At 46.6% G+C, this 18984-nt stretch overlaps 1 protein-coding gene across 3 annotated transcripts in view; it reads left to right on the top strand.

Moving 5' to 3' along the window:
- RASA3 (RAS p21 protein activator 3) overlaps positions 1 to 18984 on the top strand; it is a 269176-nt gene that overhangs the window by 239727 nt on the left and 10465 nt on the right. For 2 of the 3 annotated variants that reach the window (XM_049856230.1, XM_049856232.1), the window contains 4 exons: positions 705 to 823; positions 3143 to 3225; positions 14615 to 14823; positions 16899 to 17002. In XM_049856230.1, the coding sequence (XP_049712187.1) occupies positions 705 to 823; positions 3143 to 3225; positions 14615 to 14823; positions 16899 to 17002 (515 nt within the window). The remainder of the gene's footprint in view (positions 1 to 704; positions 824 to 3142; positions 3226 to 14614; positions 14824 to 16898; positions 17003 to 18984) is intronic. The other variant, XM_049856231.1, reaches the window with a different exon arrangement.

Below are 18984 nucleotides of genomic sequence, written 5' to 3'. Positions count from 1 at the left end.
ATTGGAAGTAAAGCATAAAGACGAGAACATTCCCTTTATTGGTATTAAAACCCCTATTTCTCTTCTGCTTCATTAATTTCCTTAATGGGGGCTGGCCCATATGCACTCTCTGTTCAGGACTGTTGGGTGAAGTGGAAGCTTCCACACAAAAGGGCTAAGTCGTGAAGGGAATGGGATACACTGAAACGTGGAATGCCTACCATACTGTAGGCAAAGCTTTTGTTAATGAGTTGCTTCAAGTCCCCACTTTGCTTTTCCAGAATGCTCTTACGCACGGCTCTGTGAAGCTGTGGTTAGCACATTTCTTTTAAGAACATTTCTTGTTATTTTTAGTAGCATAGGCTGCTGTTGAAAGATTCAGTGTGGAAAATCGGGAGGGGTTGACTTTTGTTGGAGGTCTTAATAAAAATCATTGCCATCACCAACTTGTAATTTAAAGTTAATGCCACTAAAGGGGCTAAATTTTCAAAAGTAAAGGCATTTGCCTTTTAACTTTTTCATCTTATCCCTTGAAAATAAAATTTGTGAAATTTTGAGAATCCTCAGTCCGCTCCAGTATCATTGCTACGGAAGTCGTGGAGTATTTTGATTTTGGGAATGTGAGATGGCCAACTCCCCCTTTGGACTTAGGGTTGTGTCGGGGTGGGAAGGGGAGCGTGAGATGTTAGAACATTAATGCAGCCAGCGTATCCCGTTTATGATAGGTTCATGATTAAGAGGGCGCAAGGAAGAAAGCGCTTTGGAATGAAGAATTTTAAGAAAAGATGGTTCCGCCTGACAAACCACGAATTTACCTATCAGAAAAGCAAAGGTAACAAGAAAGGTTCGCTTTTTACTTGTTTTCACATACCTTTATTCAAAGGGGAGCACTGATGGCACAGTGGTTGAGCACTTGCCTGCTAACCAAAAGGTCGCAGTTCAAATCGACCAGCCACTCTTTGGAAACCCAGTGGGGCAGTTCTCCTGTGTCCTATAGGGTTGCTATGAGTCAGAACTGACTCAGTCGCGGTGGGTTAGGTTTGGTGTTTTTATTCAAAGGGACCAAGAGACTTGTTTATGGCCTTGTTGGGGTTAGCTTCTTCTTTTCTGAAGAGAAAGCTAAGAAACAAGCCTCGTCCCACAGAGCGTGAAATGTGGAATGGATCAGCGGAAAGACATACAGCCCTGTCACTGTCAGCCAGGCTACAATAGGAGGGACATACAGCCCTGTCACAGTCAGCCAACCTGCCATAGGAGGGACATACAGCCCTGCCACGGTCAGCCAACCTGCAATAGGAGGGACATAGAGCCCTGTCACTGTCAGCCAACCTGCCATAGGAGGGACATACAGCCCTGTCACTGTCAGCCAACCTGCAATAGGAGGGACATACAGCCCTATTACTGTCAACCAACCTGCAATAGCAGGGAGGCTGTTAAACAAGTGGATCCCAAGCGAATTCAGAACTCTCTGTGGTCTACACTGGCTAGGTGGAAAGAACGCTCTGCTTCACCAGGATTTTGCTTTCTTAATTAGATCCTTATACTTTAGTTACTGTGCACCTTTGAAAGGTATGGGAAAATCTGTCTTTAGGGAAATCTCATTCTCCATCAAATCAATAAATGCAAAACTGGGTGTCCTCAATCAGTTCTTTTTTCCCTTTCCAAAACTCTTCTCCTCCAGTTTCCTTTCCAGTGTTGTGGTTAGCTGTGGTCAAGGTGGCTACTAACTCATGGCAACCCCGTGCACAACAGAGTAAAACACGGCCCAGTCCTGTGCTAGCCCCATGACCACTTGCAACTAGACTGTTGTGATCCATAAGGTTTTGATGGGGTGATTTTTGGAAGCAGATCACCAGGCCTTTCTTCCTAGTCTATCTTAGTCTGGAAGGTTGGCTGAACCTGTTCAGCATCCTAGCCACAGGCAAGCCTCCACTGACAGATGGAGTCATGGCTGTGCGTGAGGTGCACTGGTCAGGAATCGAACCCAGGTCTCCCACATGGAAGGCGAGAGTTCTACCACTGACCCATAGGCTCCGGCATTATCCCTCCCTCCCTCCCTCCCCCGTCCCTTGTATCCTGACCTGGAGTCCTTCTTCTGCCTTTTTCCTGTCCCACTGTTCTTCTCCACTCTTAAAACAAGAAAACAAATATAAATCCCCTTCTTCTCTTTAGGATATGACCTGCCATGCTGCACTAAAGAATATAGACCCAATGCTGTAATTTAAATGTCTTCTTGGGAGGAAAACAAAAAGTGCCTCAAACTTTTTGTTGAGGCCATGCATCCTGTTACTGGAGAAAGCTTTGGACAGTAAATAAAGTTTCTTTTAAAAATAAGTGGCCTGGCCAGTCTTCCAAGTGTATAAATGCGCATGGTAGACATGTGTACAGGCCAGACTTTGGCTTTGTGGTACTTTTATTATAGTTTTGGGGTGGGAAGGTGGTGGCGAGAGCAAGGATGAAGATAACCTCACTCAACGTGTAAGTTGTAGAAATGATTGATCTAATTGGTCAGTGATAATCCTGGGTGGGTCCTATTTTGGCTGTTTTTTTTTTTTTTTTTCTCTCACTGCCTGAAATTGGCTCAGATTTAAATTATGAAATGTTGAGAAGGTCATTTCTCCTCATAAAAAAATTGGGTAACATGTTTCCTAGAAATAATGCGTGCGGAGACATTTAAGCATCATTATGAAAATAAATACGTGTGTGTGTGTGTGTAGGTCATGTTCAGAGTAAGAGGAAACATGAGAGGTACAGAGAAGTCTGTAAAAGATCAAGTCTGTGGCACACTTATTCTGTGGGCAGAGAATGTGTCCCACAACTTGAGGTCCCTAATCCCAAGGCTATCTCTGACCACTGCCCCACATGTTCTTGGTCTTTCATTTTACAAGTCTTCTCACCTAGGGCTCTAGCTTTTATGAGAAACAAGGGCAGAAGTGCATGAATGTCTCCTCAGCACCGTGGCCCCGTAGCTCCTTGGCTGACATGAACATAGTTCATGCCGAAACATTGCGGCCTGCCAAGGGAACCCAACCTGTACTTGACAACTTAGGGATGATATAAATGGCATCTCTGGGGAGGTCAGGCCAGATCCATTGAGTTGAGAGCAAGGAGCAGAGCACCACTGCCCTGGCTGTTAACATCTCTCTCTGTTGGTCTCCTGCAGGCGACCAGCCTCTGTACAGCATTCCTATCGAGAACATTCTGGCAGTGGAGAAATTGGAGGAGGAGTCCTTCAAAATGAAAAATGTGAGTGCTGCTCCAAGAGCTCTTCCTGTTGGTTAGAATGGCTCTACCTTTTTTTCTTCCTTCTTCAGCCTTTACTATTTGTGTCCTCTCTCAAAACATGGGCGTGACTTCTTTGGTTCCCCCACATTCTCCAAGTATTTCCCATTTTCTCAGAATCTCCATATTACCTGGGATATTCACAGGGAGCTGTGATGTTATCTGAACCAGCTAACTCTCCCCCAGGAGGCTGGGGCCAGAACTTCTCCCTGATGGCTTCCACGGGAGACTCTGGGAACACAAGTGACACTCTTTTACAGGGTACCCAAAAACGGACTCCAGGGCTGTACCCAAAAACAGACTTCAGGGCTCTTAATGGATTTTTTTCTCGAAACTCTGTATTTTAGTATAATTCTGAATTTATAAAAAGTTACAAGAACAGAGTGAAGAAACTCCCACACACCCTTTATCCAGACTTACCAGTTTTCTGCATTTGTCCCATTTGCTTACCCACGTTCATTCTCTGCCCTCCGGTGTATAATGTATTTTTTCCTGAGCCATGTAAATATTTTGGGGCATATTTTCTAAAAATAAGGATATTCTGTTACATAATGACAATACAGTTATTAAAATCAGAAAATCTAACTTTGATACAATGTTATTACCAAAGCCACAGTCCATATTAAATTTTGCAGGTTGTCCCAGTAACGTTTTTTATAGCTATTGGGGTTTTTTCCAGGCCAGGATCACACAATCGCATTTCGTTGTCATTTTAGTCGCCTTTAATCTGGAATGGTTCCTCAGCCCTTCTTTGTGTTTCTTGGCCTTGGTGTTTTTGAAGCACACAGACCGGTTGTTTTGTAGAGAGCCCCTCCGCGTGGGGTTACCTGATGGCTCACGGTGGTTGGAGTCGGATAACGAGTTTGGCTGGATGTTGTCCTCCCTCGTTCATCCTATCAGGAGGCACCTAGTGGTGGTTTCTCCCGTGATTGCTGTTAGCTTTGAGCTCTTGAGTAAAGCACCATATGTAAAGTTGCTGTTTTTCTTTCTATTAATAAATAATTAGTGGGAAGATCATTGAACTATGTAAATATCCTGTTCCTCTTCAAGTTTTAACCTACTAGTTTGGAGCCCAGGGGGCACAGTGGTTAAGAGCTCGGCTGCTAACCAAAAGGTTGGCAGTTCAAATCTACCAGCCGCCTCTTGGAAACTATAGGGCAGCTCTGCTCTGTCCTGTAAGGTCACTCACTATGAGTCAGAATCGACTCGATGGCAACGGGTTTGGTTTTTTTTTTGGTTTAGTTTTAGCACCCGGGATGACTTTCTAACTCTATTGTTCCTTCTGTATTTTTTCTTGGCTCTCTATTGGGCAAAAGCTTTCTCTTCTCCTCCATTTATGTATTTATTTATATTGTTGTAAAATAAATTATTTATTTTGATGCTCTAATTGTCCCAGTTGTGGCTGTGGAAGTGGAACAGTTTTTTAAACACAGGTGTGCTTCTCAGGACACTGGCACAGGCCATAACTCGATCCCGTCCTAAGGAGATGTAAGCACAGATTGAGTTTTCCTGCCAGTCGCTGAGCAGCCTCTGCACGTTAACCAGCCTGTGACTTGCCTCCTACAGAGAGTGGCAACAAGTTACTTTCAGTTGTTTCAAAGTCAGGCTTTGAAACTAGGCCATGGAAGGGAAACCATTTGCTGTGCGCTCAAGTATAGAAAGGCTAATAAAACTGCCAGCATGAAGGTCAGTTTCTAGTAATAGTTTAAGCACTTAAAAAACAGCTTTGGGAGTCCCAATTTTATGTTTGCTTGCAGAATATTTTGGGGGGGCATCTGGGCGTGGGAGTTTTGAGAGCAGTCTGCCCCAGGCATAGGTACTAAGGGGTGTGCTGTCTGAAGACAATTTAAAAATAAACAGAATAAAAGTCAGTCTGCTTTGTCTGAGGACCATGTGCCAACGCCAGGCCCTCCCTCCTTGTTCTACCATATAGGGGACAGTTTGCCATATCACTTCTTTTTTTGTGGTAAAAATATACAGAACAAAACATTCGCCACTTTAGCAGTTTCTACATGTTCTATCAGTGACATTGATTACTCTATACACTTCATGTTGAGCAACCCCATCCTATTTTTTTCCTACTTATTCCACCACCATTAACACAAACTTAATGCCCCCTAAGCAAAAAAATTCCCCTTTCCTCCTCCCTCCCACCGCCAGTAACCGCTAATGATCTTTGATTTTATGTATTTGCTTGTTTCACGGAACTGAGGTTATACAGTATTTGTCGTTTTGTGACTGACTTATTCCTCTCAGCATAATGTTTTCAAGGTTCATCCGTGTTATAGCACGCATCGGGACTTCATTTCTCTTTACGGCCAAGTAATATTCCATTGTGTGTATGTACCACATTTTGTTTCTTTGTTCGTCTGCTGATGGACATTTTGGCTGTTGTGAAAAGCGCTGCAGTGAACACTGGTGTTCAGGTTTCTGCTTGCGAGCCTGCACTCACTTCTTCTGGGTATATACGTATATACTCCTAGGACTGGGATTGCTGGGTCCTATCGTAATATCACTGCTTATCCCTTCTGTGAAGCTGTATGTGAGACGGATATTCTCACACTGGGTGCCAAGAAGAGCCTTGTCTCTCCTGAGAAGATGGTGTGCAGCCTTCTTATGAAAGCTTTCCTTGAATATTTCCCTTGTAATTTTGTCCAGCAGGAAATTCCTGAGGGAATTCAGCCTAGTTCTGTCAGAGCTCCAGTGTACATAGAAATACAGAGTACGAAAAGTGTCCAACAGCTCTAGAGTTGCATCTCAGCCTCACCAGCTTCCAGATGTAAAACCAAACCAGTTGCCCTCGAGGCAGCTCTGACTCATGGTGGCCCCACACGTGCCAGCAGAAACTACGCTCCACAGACTTTCCAGTGGCTGATTCTTCAGAAGGAGGTCGCCAGGAGTTTCTTCCAAGGAGCCTCTGAGTGGACTCAAGCCTCCAACTTTTCTTTGAGCAGCCAAGTGCTTAACCATTTGCACCACCTACGGACTCCACCAGATGGATGTTGTCAGTTGTTGTTAGGTGCCCTTGCGTCGGTTCCCACTCATAGAGACCCTGTGCACAACAAAGCTAAACACTGCCGGAGCCTGGGCCGTCCTCACAATCGTAGTTATGCTTGAGCCCATTGTTGCAGCCACTGTGTCAGTCCATCTCATTGAGGGTCTTCCTCTTTTTTGTAGACCCTCTATTTTACCGAGCATGATGTCCTTCTCCAGGCACTGGGCCCTCCTGATAACATGTCTAAAGTATGACAGATGAAGTCTCGCCATCCTCACTTCTAAAAAGCATTTTGGCTGTACTTCTTCCAAGACAGATTTGTGTTTCTTCTGGCAGCCCATGGTGTATTCAATATTCTTGACCAGCACTGTATTTCAAAGGCATTAATTCCTCTTCGATCTTCCTTATTCATTGTCCAGCTTTCACGTGTGTATGTATAACAGGGGCATATTGTTAGATGTCAGGTCCTCCGTTGCCTCATCTGCAAGACAGGCTGTTCATACCCCTCTCACACTGTGAGATGGATTAAATGAGGTGGCTGGGCAGAGCCATTAGCGCAGTACCTGGCATTTATTAAGTGTTCAGTAAACAGTGGGCTTTTGTTTTGTTTGTTTTAATTTGAAAATCTGTGTATTTAGGCCCGTTTTCTCCCCAGTCTTTACAATCTTTTCTAATTTACATTTTTCTGTTCCTAATTTCTGCTGGCATAGTGATTAACTAAAAGGTTGGCAGTTCAAATCCACCAGGTGCTCCTTGGAAACCTTATGGGGCAGTTAATTCTACTCTGTCCTATAGTGTCACTCTGAGTCAGAATCTACTCAACAACGGGATTTTTTAAAATTTCTTATAGATTTGTTTATATTTTTCTGTCTCATTGGATGTATTTCATATAAGTCACCTGGAGTCTTTTGTAGATCAAAGTGAGGCTGCAAATAATAAATTTAAATAATTTATTATAAATGATAATATTTAAAACTTTAAATGTACAAATATGTTCCTTAGTCAGCCAGCTTTGAAGATACCTCAGGCCCAGGGTCTTGGGCTGAGCAAGGCCCACCTGTGTGTGCTGCACTGAATGGTTTCGATCTTCCAGCTCAATCCTCAGTTAGCTATTATAACTTCCCTTTAGAGAAAACGCATACATTTCTTCTTCCCCTCAGTGGAGTTTCTGGGGGGAGCCCTGTGCCTGCTCCTCTGTCTTCCAGCAGCTCCAATCTGGGACATTTCTCAGCATGTCTTCCTGAAGAGTAAGCAAGCGGGGGAGGGCAGTGAGCGAGCGGAGGGCAGGACCTGGCGGCAGGTCTGGCTGAGGGTTTGTGTAGACAGAAAGATAGGCCCAACTCACTGGGTTTTATTCTTCCTGATGACGTTTAATTGCTCTTTCCATATATGAATTAGAGTTGGTTAGAGCCTCCGTGTACAAACCATACGTGAACATTGCATCTATGTTGGTTTCAGGGGCTGGGGAGCCCAAGTACCTGTTCTCACCATCTTGGAATGGTGACTCCAGACCTTAGTTAGCTAAGTGCTGCTATAATATGAGTCGGACAACAACAAGAAGCTGTAATCCAGGTAGAACAAATGGGTGGCTTTAAAGGACAGAAGTTTATTTTTTCACTGTTGAAACCGAAACCAAACCAAATTCCTTGCCCTCAAGTTGATTTCCAACTCATAGCCACCCTATAGGAAGGAGTAGATCTGCCCCATAGGGTTTCCAAGGAGCAGCTGGTGGATTCGAACTGCCGACCTTATGGTCTTAACCACCGTGCCACCAGGGCTCCTCTCACAGTGTGGAATGCCAGAAGTCTGAATTCAGGACACCTACTGTAGGAGAAGGCTCTCTTTTGGCTCCGGGGGAACATCTCTGTCTTGGTTTCTGTATCCCTGGTGGTCCTCAGTTCCTTGGCAATCTTCTTGTGGCATCGGTTCCCCCCATCCCCCCTGTCCCCCCCATCCTCCTCCTTGGGCGCCCTTGGTTTAGGACACACCCTGCAAGGTATGGCCTCATTACCATGACAAAGGAAACCTTCTCTCCAGACAGGTTCATATCCACAGGTATCAGGGTTAGGATTCCAACACGTGTTTTTAGGGGGCACAATTTAATCCAAAACACTCCCATTGCTCCTCTGGCAACTTCCAGCTGGGACAAGTCAGTCACCCTCTGTAATCCTCCATTTCCTCATCTGTAAAATGGACACAATAATACATATCTGTAGGGTAGTTGCAAGGATAAAACTAAATTGACCTAGCACAATACCTGGGCCTTTAACAAAAGTTCATTTATTTCTCCTAATAATCATTTAATAGAACTTTAGAGAGAGCTTGGTCAAGCAGGACCCTGCAAGAGGTGTAACCTAGTACAGTAATTGGAGCCCTGGTGGTGCAGTGGTAAAGAGCTCGGCTGCTAACCAGAAGGCTGGCAGTTCAAATCCACCAGCTGCCCCTTGGAAACCCTATGGGGCAGTTCTACTCTGTCCTACAGGGTGGCTATGAGTTGGAATTGACTCGGCGACAGCAGGTTAGGACAGTCATTTGGAATCCTTTACTAAAAACAGAACTTATCTTAGTGATGTAGAGATGTGTTCATAGAGTGTTGGGTATCATTTCTAAGTTTTGGTTTTGTTTTCTCTTTAAAATTCAGACAGATTCCATCCTTGTGCTTTGCTTAAAAGCAACAGCTGTGTCTGAAGGATAGAATTATATTTGAGTCACTGGAGAAATTCTTGGCTTAGCTGGAGGATTCTCTGTTAACAGACCGCCCTGTCTCAGGCCCGTTTAAGTATCATTCGTAGGCAAAACCGTAAGGATCCTGGACATACACTACTTTCCTAATGTCCACTACCAAGAACTATTTCAGGCACCGCCCAGGGATTTCCAGACATTTTCTAGAGTCATTTAATCCTCATAGCAACCCTGAGAGGAGGTAGTTATAATTGTTATTACCACTGTCAGATGATGGACGCCTGGAGAAGCTGAAGGAACTTTCTGGAGGTCACACAACTCATCGGTGTTGGGGAGGAATTCAGACTCGAACCTACCCAACTCCAAGCCTGTGATCACCGTTTCTCACTGTCAGGAGTCTCATCCAGGCCCCAGTCCACCACCCCACAAGCCTCCCTCCTGAGCATCCTCAACCATTTGCTCATTTATTTGACCGTGTGTGCCTTCATTGCATCACACATTTGTCTTGTCTCCTCTATCACAGGGAACAGCCCTTGAGAACTGAGCAGGTAGCCACTAGAGAGACTGGAATTTCAGAGCCATGAAACCTTACCAGCCAGCTCCATATTGGACCAATAATTTTCTTCAGACACCAGGGAGTCATTCATGAGTGACTGCTAGCCTCCCTAGAGAATGGTGTTGATTTATATTTCCACCGTCAGTTATCTTTCTAGAGAATAGAAGTGCATTGGAGACCCACTGCATACCAGCCACTCTTCAAACAGTGTTTCCCTGCCTTCTCACACCAGGGTTCTACCAGAGACATTGTTCGTGTTTTATAGAAAAGGAACCCAAGGCAAGAGAGAGTTAAGTTATGCTTTCCAAGGTAACAAATAGATGGAGAATATTTTCCGAGCTCTGTCTCTCTGGCCTGCCTCCTCTCTGACTCATTCTTTTTCCCCTCTCATTCCACGTCCCTCTTCCTCTCCCCCTTCATCTTGCAGTTCATCATCACTGTTCACTAGTCGAGTTTGATTGTCAGGTACTCAGTAGGTGCCTAAGACTGTACTGGCACTGTGGTGGGCATGACAGCCTTTTAGCTGGGGTTGGAGGAGGATCTAAGGTCCCTGGGCAGCCCAAATGATTTGCACTTGGCTGGTAGCCCTGAAGAAACCCTGGTGGCATAGTGGTTAAGTGCTATGGCTGCTAACCAAAGGGTCAGCAGTTTGAATCTGCCAGGCGCTCCTTGGAAACTCTACGGAGCAGTTTTATCCTGTCCTATAGGGTCGCTGTGAGTCGGAATTGACTTGACAGCACTGGGTTTGGTTTGGTTTTGGGAGTAACCCTGAGGGTGCAGTGGTTAAAGCGCCTGACTGCTAACTGAAAGGCTGGCGATTCAAACCCACCAGCTGCTCCATGGGAGAAAGATGTGGCAGTCTGTTTCTATAAAGATTTACAGTCTTGGAAACCCTTGGAATTTGGGGCAGTTCTACTCTGTTGTATAGGGTCACTATGAGTCGCAGTTGACTCGATGGCAGTGGGTTTGGTTTTTCTTGGTTTGGTAACCAAAAGATTAGCAGTTCAAACCCAGCCAGCAGCACTACAGAAGAAACAGGCCTGGCGATCTGCTTCCATAAAGATTACACCAAGAAAACCCTACAGAGCTGTTCTAGCCTGTAGCCTATCAGGTCTCCTAAGTCACAAATCAACAACAGAAACATATTTAACAACAAAAACTCTTGATGACCTAGCCAGTAGTCAGTCAGGAAGTCGGTCTGTCTTTGAAAAGTGTCATGATGAACTCACTTCTCCGTTTGGGTTTGATATCAGGAACCTTTCATCCTCTCGTCAGCGGGCACCTTCTGTTTGCTTGGAGAGGTGGAAGGCATCATGAAGCTGACCCACAGCTCCAGCTTTCCTCACAAGGCCCAGTTCCACAGACAACAGCTTCCCTTCACTCATATAGGGAGTGTACGCGCTTCTTAACTCCATTTCTGGTCATCTCTAAGACCATCAAACATCCCCTCCTACTAGAATTATCTGAGAACGATTCCTTGGGCAAGCAGATCACCTGATGGGAGCCATGGGATTTTTTCTGCACCTGAAAGATACTCCCTAGCACCTTTTCTGAGTTTTTGGGTGGCGAAAATGGTTATGCGCCAGACTATTAATAGAAAGGTTGGCGTTTCGAACTCACCCAGAGATGGCTCAGAAGACAGGCCTGGTGATCTACTTGCCGTAGGTCACAGCCTTTGAAAACCCTCTGGGGTGCAGCTCCACCCTGCAAACGTGGCAGAGCTGTGAGTCAGAACTGACTCCTTGATAGCAACTGGTTTGGTTTTTTTGGTTCAGTACCTTTTCCAGGAGACTGAAATGCCCAGGTCATTGGCCTTGAGTCTCTCCCCTCCCTTTCCCCCGACTGTTTTTTTTAAGTATCGTTCTTAAGGGCAGAGCAGGACATGTCTGCAGGACATCACTGCATCACGGGCTGTTCCCAGGCCTGTGATTCAGAACCAGGCTCTCTCCAGCAGAGGGAGGATGAACACAGCAGAGATGACTCATGTGGCCGCCACCTGCTGTGGGACTGCCCGTCTTAGAATAGCAGTGAGGGAGGCCAGGGGAATGCTGGCCCTTAAGGCCTGTGGTGTTTTCAGACTGTCCCGTGGAAGGAAGCAAGTGTGGTAAATGCCCTAGAAGCACCTGTGAGCTGTCTTCATTCTATCAGGTCCTTAATTTAGGTTTCAAGTAATTCCCTAATTTTAGCATCGTCTATTCATTGCCTTGTTTTTTCCTGCCGCCTTCATCAAAGCCAGCTCCCCATAGCTCTCGTGTCCATGGTGTTAATGTTGGGCTAATGTTCTCCTCAGTTTGAAAAGCATTTATGAAGGCCTACTGTGTGTCAACAACGAGTTCCCTGGATGGCACAAACGGTTAAGCGCTTGGCTGCTAACCAAAAGGTTGGCAGTTCAAACCCACCCAGAGGTGCCTTTAGAAGAAAGTCCTGGCGACCTGCTTCTGAAAGGTCACAGCCCAGAAACCCCACGGAGCTTAGTTCTACTCTGCACACGTAGGGTCACCATGAGTTGGAATTGAGTCCACGGCAACGGGTATGGTGGCGTACTGTGTGCCAGGCCCTGTGGGAGAGGCCAGGCCTGTAATCGTCAACAGAGCACAGTTCCTCTGTCCAGAGGCTCAGCCTCGACTGGGAATCACGGCCACGTAAACAAACGCATGCAAAATTTGAGATGTGCACACCACTGCGTGCACATGCAGCAGTCATGTGACTGGTGGGGGGCCCAGTCTCTGTAAAAGAGCCCCCAGTTATTTACGAAAGAAACTGGCATCGCCCTCACTCCCTCACCCCACATCCAGTCCTCCAAATGCTGCTGTGTAAACTCCTGATCCTTCGTATAGAATCCATCTACTTCTGTTCTTCCTCTCCATGCTTCCCAGTTGGTGAAGGCCATCATCATCTCTGGCTCCTGCAGACACCTTCCTGGTGTCCCCTCATGCCTTCTGATCATAACGCTCTCTTTGTCCTCAGACCCATTCAGCCTAAACGCACCTAGAGCCTCTGGCCCTGCCCCCCTCTCTGGCTCCTCTCTCATCTTCTGTGTTTAGCCTGGCTTGTTCCCTCCTGAGAGCACCCACCCTTCTCTGACCTCAGGGTCTTTGCACCTACTATTTGTCTTGCCTGAAACACTCTCTCCATCCCCCTGAAACACTCTCTCCATCCCCCTGTCTGCTGCCATAACAGAAACACCACAAGTGGGTGGCTTTAAAGAACAGAAATATATTTTCTCATAGTTCAGGAGGCTAGAAGTCCGAATTCAGCGTGTGACTCTTGGGGAAGGTCCTTCCTTGTCTATTGCAGCTTCTAGTAGCTGCCAGCAATCCTTGTAGATGCATCTGTCTCTCTCCGTCATCTCTTTCTCTTCTCCCTGTGTGTCTCTTTGTATCCATTCTGCTCTTTTATAACTTAGAAGTGATTAGATTTAGAACCCACCCTACATGAGTATGACTTAATTAACATGACAAAGAAAACTCCGTTTCCAAACAGGATCATATTTATAGGTATAAGGGCCAGGATTGCAATATGTATTTTGGGGGACACAATTCAATCCATAACACCTTCCTCTCTCCACATTGCCTAATGAATTCTTAATCCTCCTTTTGACCTCAGCTGGAGGGTCATTTATTTAGATGGTCCTTTCCTGACCGCATGTTAGATCTTCACCCCACACGGCACCTGAACTCTTGTGTTTGCATTTGTCTTTCTTGCTGACTGGAAGCTGCATGAAAGCAAAAACTCTGGGTCACACTGTGCCCCCAGTGCCTAGCATAGTGCCTGGCACCTAGTAGACCTCAGTAATATGTGTTAGAAGAATAATAGATGGGGAAGGCAGTGGAGGCTCAGAGAAGCCTCACAGAGGAAGTAACACCTACCGTGGAGGAGAAGAAGGAGTCCGGGTGGTCAGGCAGGGAAAGAGGACAGTGTGTGCAGAGGTCAGTGGCAGGAGGCCCAGAAGGGGTTCTGGGTGACTAGAACACCGCTTCACTGGTGGAGGGACAGGTGACAATGAGGACAGAAGGGGGGTAGGGATGAGATCTGAAGTACCTTGCATGAAAGTTTAAAAGTTCTAAAAAGAATTAAAAAAACAAAAAGGCCAAACAACCCCAACATGTATGTGTCTGTGTATGTATATATGTGTGTGTATATATATATATAAATATGTAAATGTGTGTATACAATGTATATATGTATATACACACAACACACACACATATGGTTAGTTAATCCTCATTTTTTGCAGATTCCATATTTGCAAATCTGCTACTTGCTAAAATTTATTTGTAACCCCAAAATCTATCCCTGTGGTGCTGTTGTGATCATTCACAGACATGCACATGCACAGAACAACAAAAAATTGAGTCACCCAATGTGCCCATTTCCAGCTGAGATCAGACAAGGCTGGTTCTGTATTTGCTAGTTAAGTGTCCACAGGGATCTGTAGAACATCACTACTGCGAAAAACAACCATCAGCCGTATATAACAGTGGTTAAGAATTCAGCTGCTAACCAAAAGGTCAGCAGTTCGAATCCACCAGTCACTCCTTGGAAGCCTATGGAGCAGTTCTACTCTATCCTGTAGGGTCACTATGAGTCAGAATAGACTGGACGGCAATGGGTTTGGTATTTTTGGTTATGGTCAAACTTCAGGATGTCCCTGTGGGGGCGATAAGCAGTGTCTCTCCTTCCCGAGGGCAGGAAATGACTTGCCAGCTGACTCAGGAGTAGCCGGGGCTAAGGATAGTGCCGGCCTCTTCAGTTTGAGCCTCCTTGGTTTCCCCCAGCACAGCTGCCTCCCTCTAGCTTGTTTGTCTTCCAGAGGAAGGGCTGTAGTTTCTGGGACTGTCAAGTTCAAGGAGCAGCAGAAGTCTAGTTCTGAGCATGACTTCGGTCCCCTTGGAGCACCAGAGCCTCAGACCAGCAGCCCCCGGGGTTTTGCCTGAGCCTCTGTGTCACCCTTTGTAAAACAATAACAGCCACCACCTGCTAGAGCCTTAAAGGGAGCAAAGGGTCACAAGGCTAGTGGTGGCCATAAGGGCACCCTCCAGGGCCCAGAGCCTTTTTCCTCCCTCCCTCTGCCCTGTTTGTGTGAGCCTCTCCTAAGCCTGTGCCTGGGGTCTCCTCAGATGTTCCAGGTCATTCAGCCAGAGAGAGCGCTGTACATCCAGGCCAACAACTGCGTGGAGGCCAAGGACTGGATTGACATCCTCACCAAAGTCAGCCAGTGCAACAAAAAGCGCCTCACCGTGTACCACCCCTCTGCCTACCTGAATGGCCACTGGCTATGCTGCAAGGCCTCCTCGGACTCAACGCCTGGCTGCACCCCCTGCACTGGGTAAGTGGGGCAGGCTCACTGCCTCTCTCCAGCCAAGCTCCCTCCTCAGGGTGCAGCCTCAAGTCAGCACTCAGAGTGGCCTGCCCACCCCTCCCCTCCCAGCTGCCCAGGGCTGCCAAGGATAGTTGTCTAGTCTGTGCACTATACAGAGAAGGTAGGCCGAGGGGGCAAGTTGGACTAAAACACATCCCACATCCCCAGAGAGATGCTTTTTTTCTAAATTGTCTAAGGAAGGAGCCAGTGCACCTTTTCGTAAGCCTTCCACCAGTGGGAGCACCTGTTTCTAGCTTGCACACCAGCTCTGTGTAGACTAGCAGGGAGCTCCAAGACTTCCACGCTTCCTCCTACACCTGGCGTGGGATTGAAGCTCAGTTCTTAAAAATGTACATCAATAGCTAACCACAGAGGGTTAAGAAGAAAAAGTAGAGTGGATGGAGTTTCCTTTGGGGGAGGAGGGATGGGCAGGATAAAGGATGGGAACATGATGCAGAGAAAAACACCCCATGGATGGAGTGCTATCTTCCTCCAACTAAGAAGAGTCTGCAGATACTCCACCACCCTGGAAAGCTCCGTCCTGCTTGTAGATAAACCACCACCCCCTTTGGTTTCTCCAACTGAAATCTAGTGAATACTCACTCTTTGTAAACTGAGGCAGCTTGTTCTCTTCTTGGCTGCTTCTCAGCTGGGCCTCTTGTGGCTCACTGGAGGCTCCAGATCATTAGTGCTAGTCCTGAGGGATGAGGCCAGGGTGCACTTAGCCCCCGGGACACTCGGCCATTCCCCTGGTTACGTTAATGTGACTTGTGCATACAAAAATGATAACAACAATGGTACAATGGTAGCTTTCATTGGTTGAACACCAACAGTGGACTACTTAGGTGTATGCTCAGTGCTTGGCATACCTGCTGTCCTTTCATCCTCACAGAACCCTTTGAGATGGGAACTTTATCGTCCAGTTTTATAGATGAAGAAGCTAAGAGTCAGAGAGGATAAGAAATTCATCAAGTCGCACGGTCAATGCGCAGTGAAGCAGGGGTTCCAACTCAGGAGTCAGTGTGGGATCAAAACACCAGAAGTCTTTTCTCCTGGGGCTGCCTGCCAGGTTTCTCCAAGGCAGAGGCAGGGGAGGAAGGAAGTGGGTCTCCCCAGGCCCCTCACTCTTTGGGCTGCTTTGAATCCATCACAAGAGGAGCCCACAGCAGCCTCCAGGGGAGGGAGAGGAACCCCTGCTCTTTTCCCACCTAGGGCATCTTTCCCACCTAGGGCATCTTCCCTCAGGGAAGGCACGGTCCAAGTGGCATCTGTGTTGTTGTTGTTAACGAGTCAGACCCCGGCTCATGGCCACCCCATGCACAATGGAACAAAACGCCACACAGTCCTGTGCTATCTCCGTGATCGGCTGCATTTTGGCTGATTTTCAGAAATAGTTCTCCAGGCTTTTCTTCCTAGTCTGTCTTAGTCTGGAAGCTCCACTGACAGATGGGATATGGCTGTGCATGAGGTGCATTGGCCAGGAATCGAACCTGGGCCTCCTGCGTGGAAGGTGAGAATTCTACCGCAGAACCATTATTGGCCTCTGTAGAGGGTTGTCTTTTTTTCTAGATCATTTATTTCCTGGGCAAAGCAAGTCTGTTTTGTTTGTTGCCCTGTGGATAATAAAAAGCCTTCAGACTCCCAAGACCGTGGACACCATTTCTAAATGCATGTGAAGGGGTTTGCACACCAAACGCAAATGCCCGAGTCCTGAGCTTTAGCTCCCCTTGTCAACTATGGAGCCCAGGTTGCACAGTGGTTCAGAGCTACGGATGCTAACCAAAGGGCCGACAGTTCCAATCCACCAGGTGCTCCTTGGCAACCCTATGGGGGCAGTTCTACTCTGTCCTATAGGTTCGCTATGAGTTGAAGTTGACTCAATGCCAGTGGGTTTTAAGCGTCCCTAAATCTGGGATCCAGGTTAATGTCCAGTCACTTGATCTTCTTCCTTTAGTGTTTTTTAAATATTAACACCGTAATTAGAAGTATAGTTTTAAAGAGTATTTTTATCTTTGTGTTCTGCTCTCGTTGTGTTTGGACAGTGGCCTTCCGGCAAACATCCAGCTTGACATTGATGGGGACCGGGAGACAGAGCGTATCTATTCGCTGTTTAACCTGTATATGAATAAGCTGGAGAAAATGCAAGGTAAGGGCAGGGGAGCATTCTGCAGCTCGTCAGGCCAGACCCATGGGCAGTTTGCTGAAGCCCAGCTGCAGCCCTGGGGACCACAGGGAGCCATTGTCAAGAGATGCCCTAGGAAAGTGAAAGCACTCCATTTGACGCATCTGATGTATTTTTGGTCTGCCCTGCAGGTGTCTTTGCGTATAGCACTGATGTGCGAAAGGTTTTTGCAGGTTAGGCAGCTATTGGGGAAAAAGTTACGTTAATGGCAGGATCTGTAGATAATTTTAAGATGGGATTTAATGTGCAACATCTAAAAAGCTGCCAAATTCTTGAGCCGTTCCTGTTAATAACCTTCCATACCTCCAAACTGAGAATTTCATTCTTTTGTGTTTTGCAGAGGGATGTGTGTGTGTGTGTGTGTATATACAGTGGGTATTGCATGTTTCAAATCATATTCTATGCCAGCTTAGTTATCAGTGACATTTAAGTGCTTCACATATTTTATAGAACTTGAAAACATTCTAGGTCACCTAAAAAAAAAAAAAAATAGATGACACAGCATTGAGCATTTGGGGGCTGTGGTTTAGGAGAAAAAGCAAACATATAAAGAACCCACCGGAAGGTGAGTGAGCTGTATTTGTTTCTACCTCGAAATCTGTTAGAGCTCAGATCTACTGTTAGGGAGGTGGCGTGACTGGGGCCCTGAAGTCTCACTCAAAATGTGAACTAAAAATGAGGGTGCCTGGAAATGAGCTTGTGAGATTTTTCCCCCCCTTTTTAGTCTTTCCTGATTTAACCCAGAAGTGTCAGGTACATGCCTCAGCCTGGAAAATCCTATAATCCTGCTTTGGCCTCTGTACAGTTGTACCTCTGTGAGCTCCAGTTTCTACCCTGCAGCGCTCAGTTCTGACTCATCCTGTCACATGCACGGGCACCCAGGTGCACACACGCACACAAGGAGGGCCTCCCCCTCTTCACCCAGCAATAGGCTAAATAGAGTGCCTGACTCCAAAGTACCAGAACTTCATGCAGCTGTGGCCTGGAGGCTGCCTTTGTACTCCAGGTGGCAAAGACAGTGGAGCTACGATGGGAACAGCTTTTTTTCAGCTCACCATTATGAATGAGCAAGACAGAAGAGGGTAGAATCAAGGGATTTGAATCGGTTGAGGCCACAATGTAAGATCCATGTTCATTAAAGAAACTGAATGGGCCTCTGTGATTGGCTCCTGCCGCCTTGCAGCCTCAACTCTCACAGCCCAGCCCCTCACTTTGCTCCCAGCAGTACCAAACGGCCCGTGGCTGCCCCCAAACACCAACCGTTTCCCACCACTGTGCCTTTGTTCCTGCTGTCCTCTCTACTTGGAATGCCCTCCCCCACTTCTTAGTCTGCTAATGCTTACTTATCTTTTTTAAGGCTCAACCCAGAATTACCTTCCCCCAGAAGCTTTGCATAACTTCCCTACCCCAAGTACGTTTGGCATCATTGTATCATACCAAAACAGCCAAACCCATTGACGTCGAGTTGATTCTTACTCATAACAAACCTATAGGACAGAGTAGAACTGCCCTATGGGGTTTCTAAGGCTGTAATCTTTACAGGAACAGACTGCCACATCTTTCTCCTGTGGAGTGACTGGTGGATTTGAACCCCCAGCCTTTCATTTAGCAGCCAAGCACTTAACCACTGCAATACATTGTGGTATTTTGAAAGCAGAGACCATGTCTTCTTTAGCCCAGTGCCTGGCACAAAGCAAGGACTCAGTACTTGCTTTGGGTGGATGGATGGATGGATGGATGGATGGATGGATGGATGGATGGATGGATGGATGGATGGATGGATGGATGGATGGATGGATGGATGGATGGATGGATGGATGGATGGATGGATGGATGGATGGATGGATGGATGGATGGATGGATGGATGGATGGATGGGTGGATGGGTGGATGGGTGGATGGGTGGATGGGTGGATGGGTGGATGGGTGGGTGGGTGGGTGGGTGGG

The sequence above is a fragment of the Elephas maximus genome, chromosome 17 (assembly GCF_024166365.1).
Source record: "Elephas maximus indicus isolate mEleMax1 chromosome 17, mEleMax1 primary haplotype, whole genome shotgun sequence".
Classification (NCBI taxonomy): domain Eukaryota; kingdom Metazoa; phylum Chordata; class Mammalia; order Proboscidea; family Elephantidae; genus Elephas; species Elephas maximus.
Note: the sequence above shows the minus strand (reverse complement) of the source record. Positions and strands in the feature narration are given on the sequence as shown.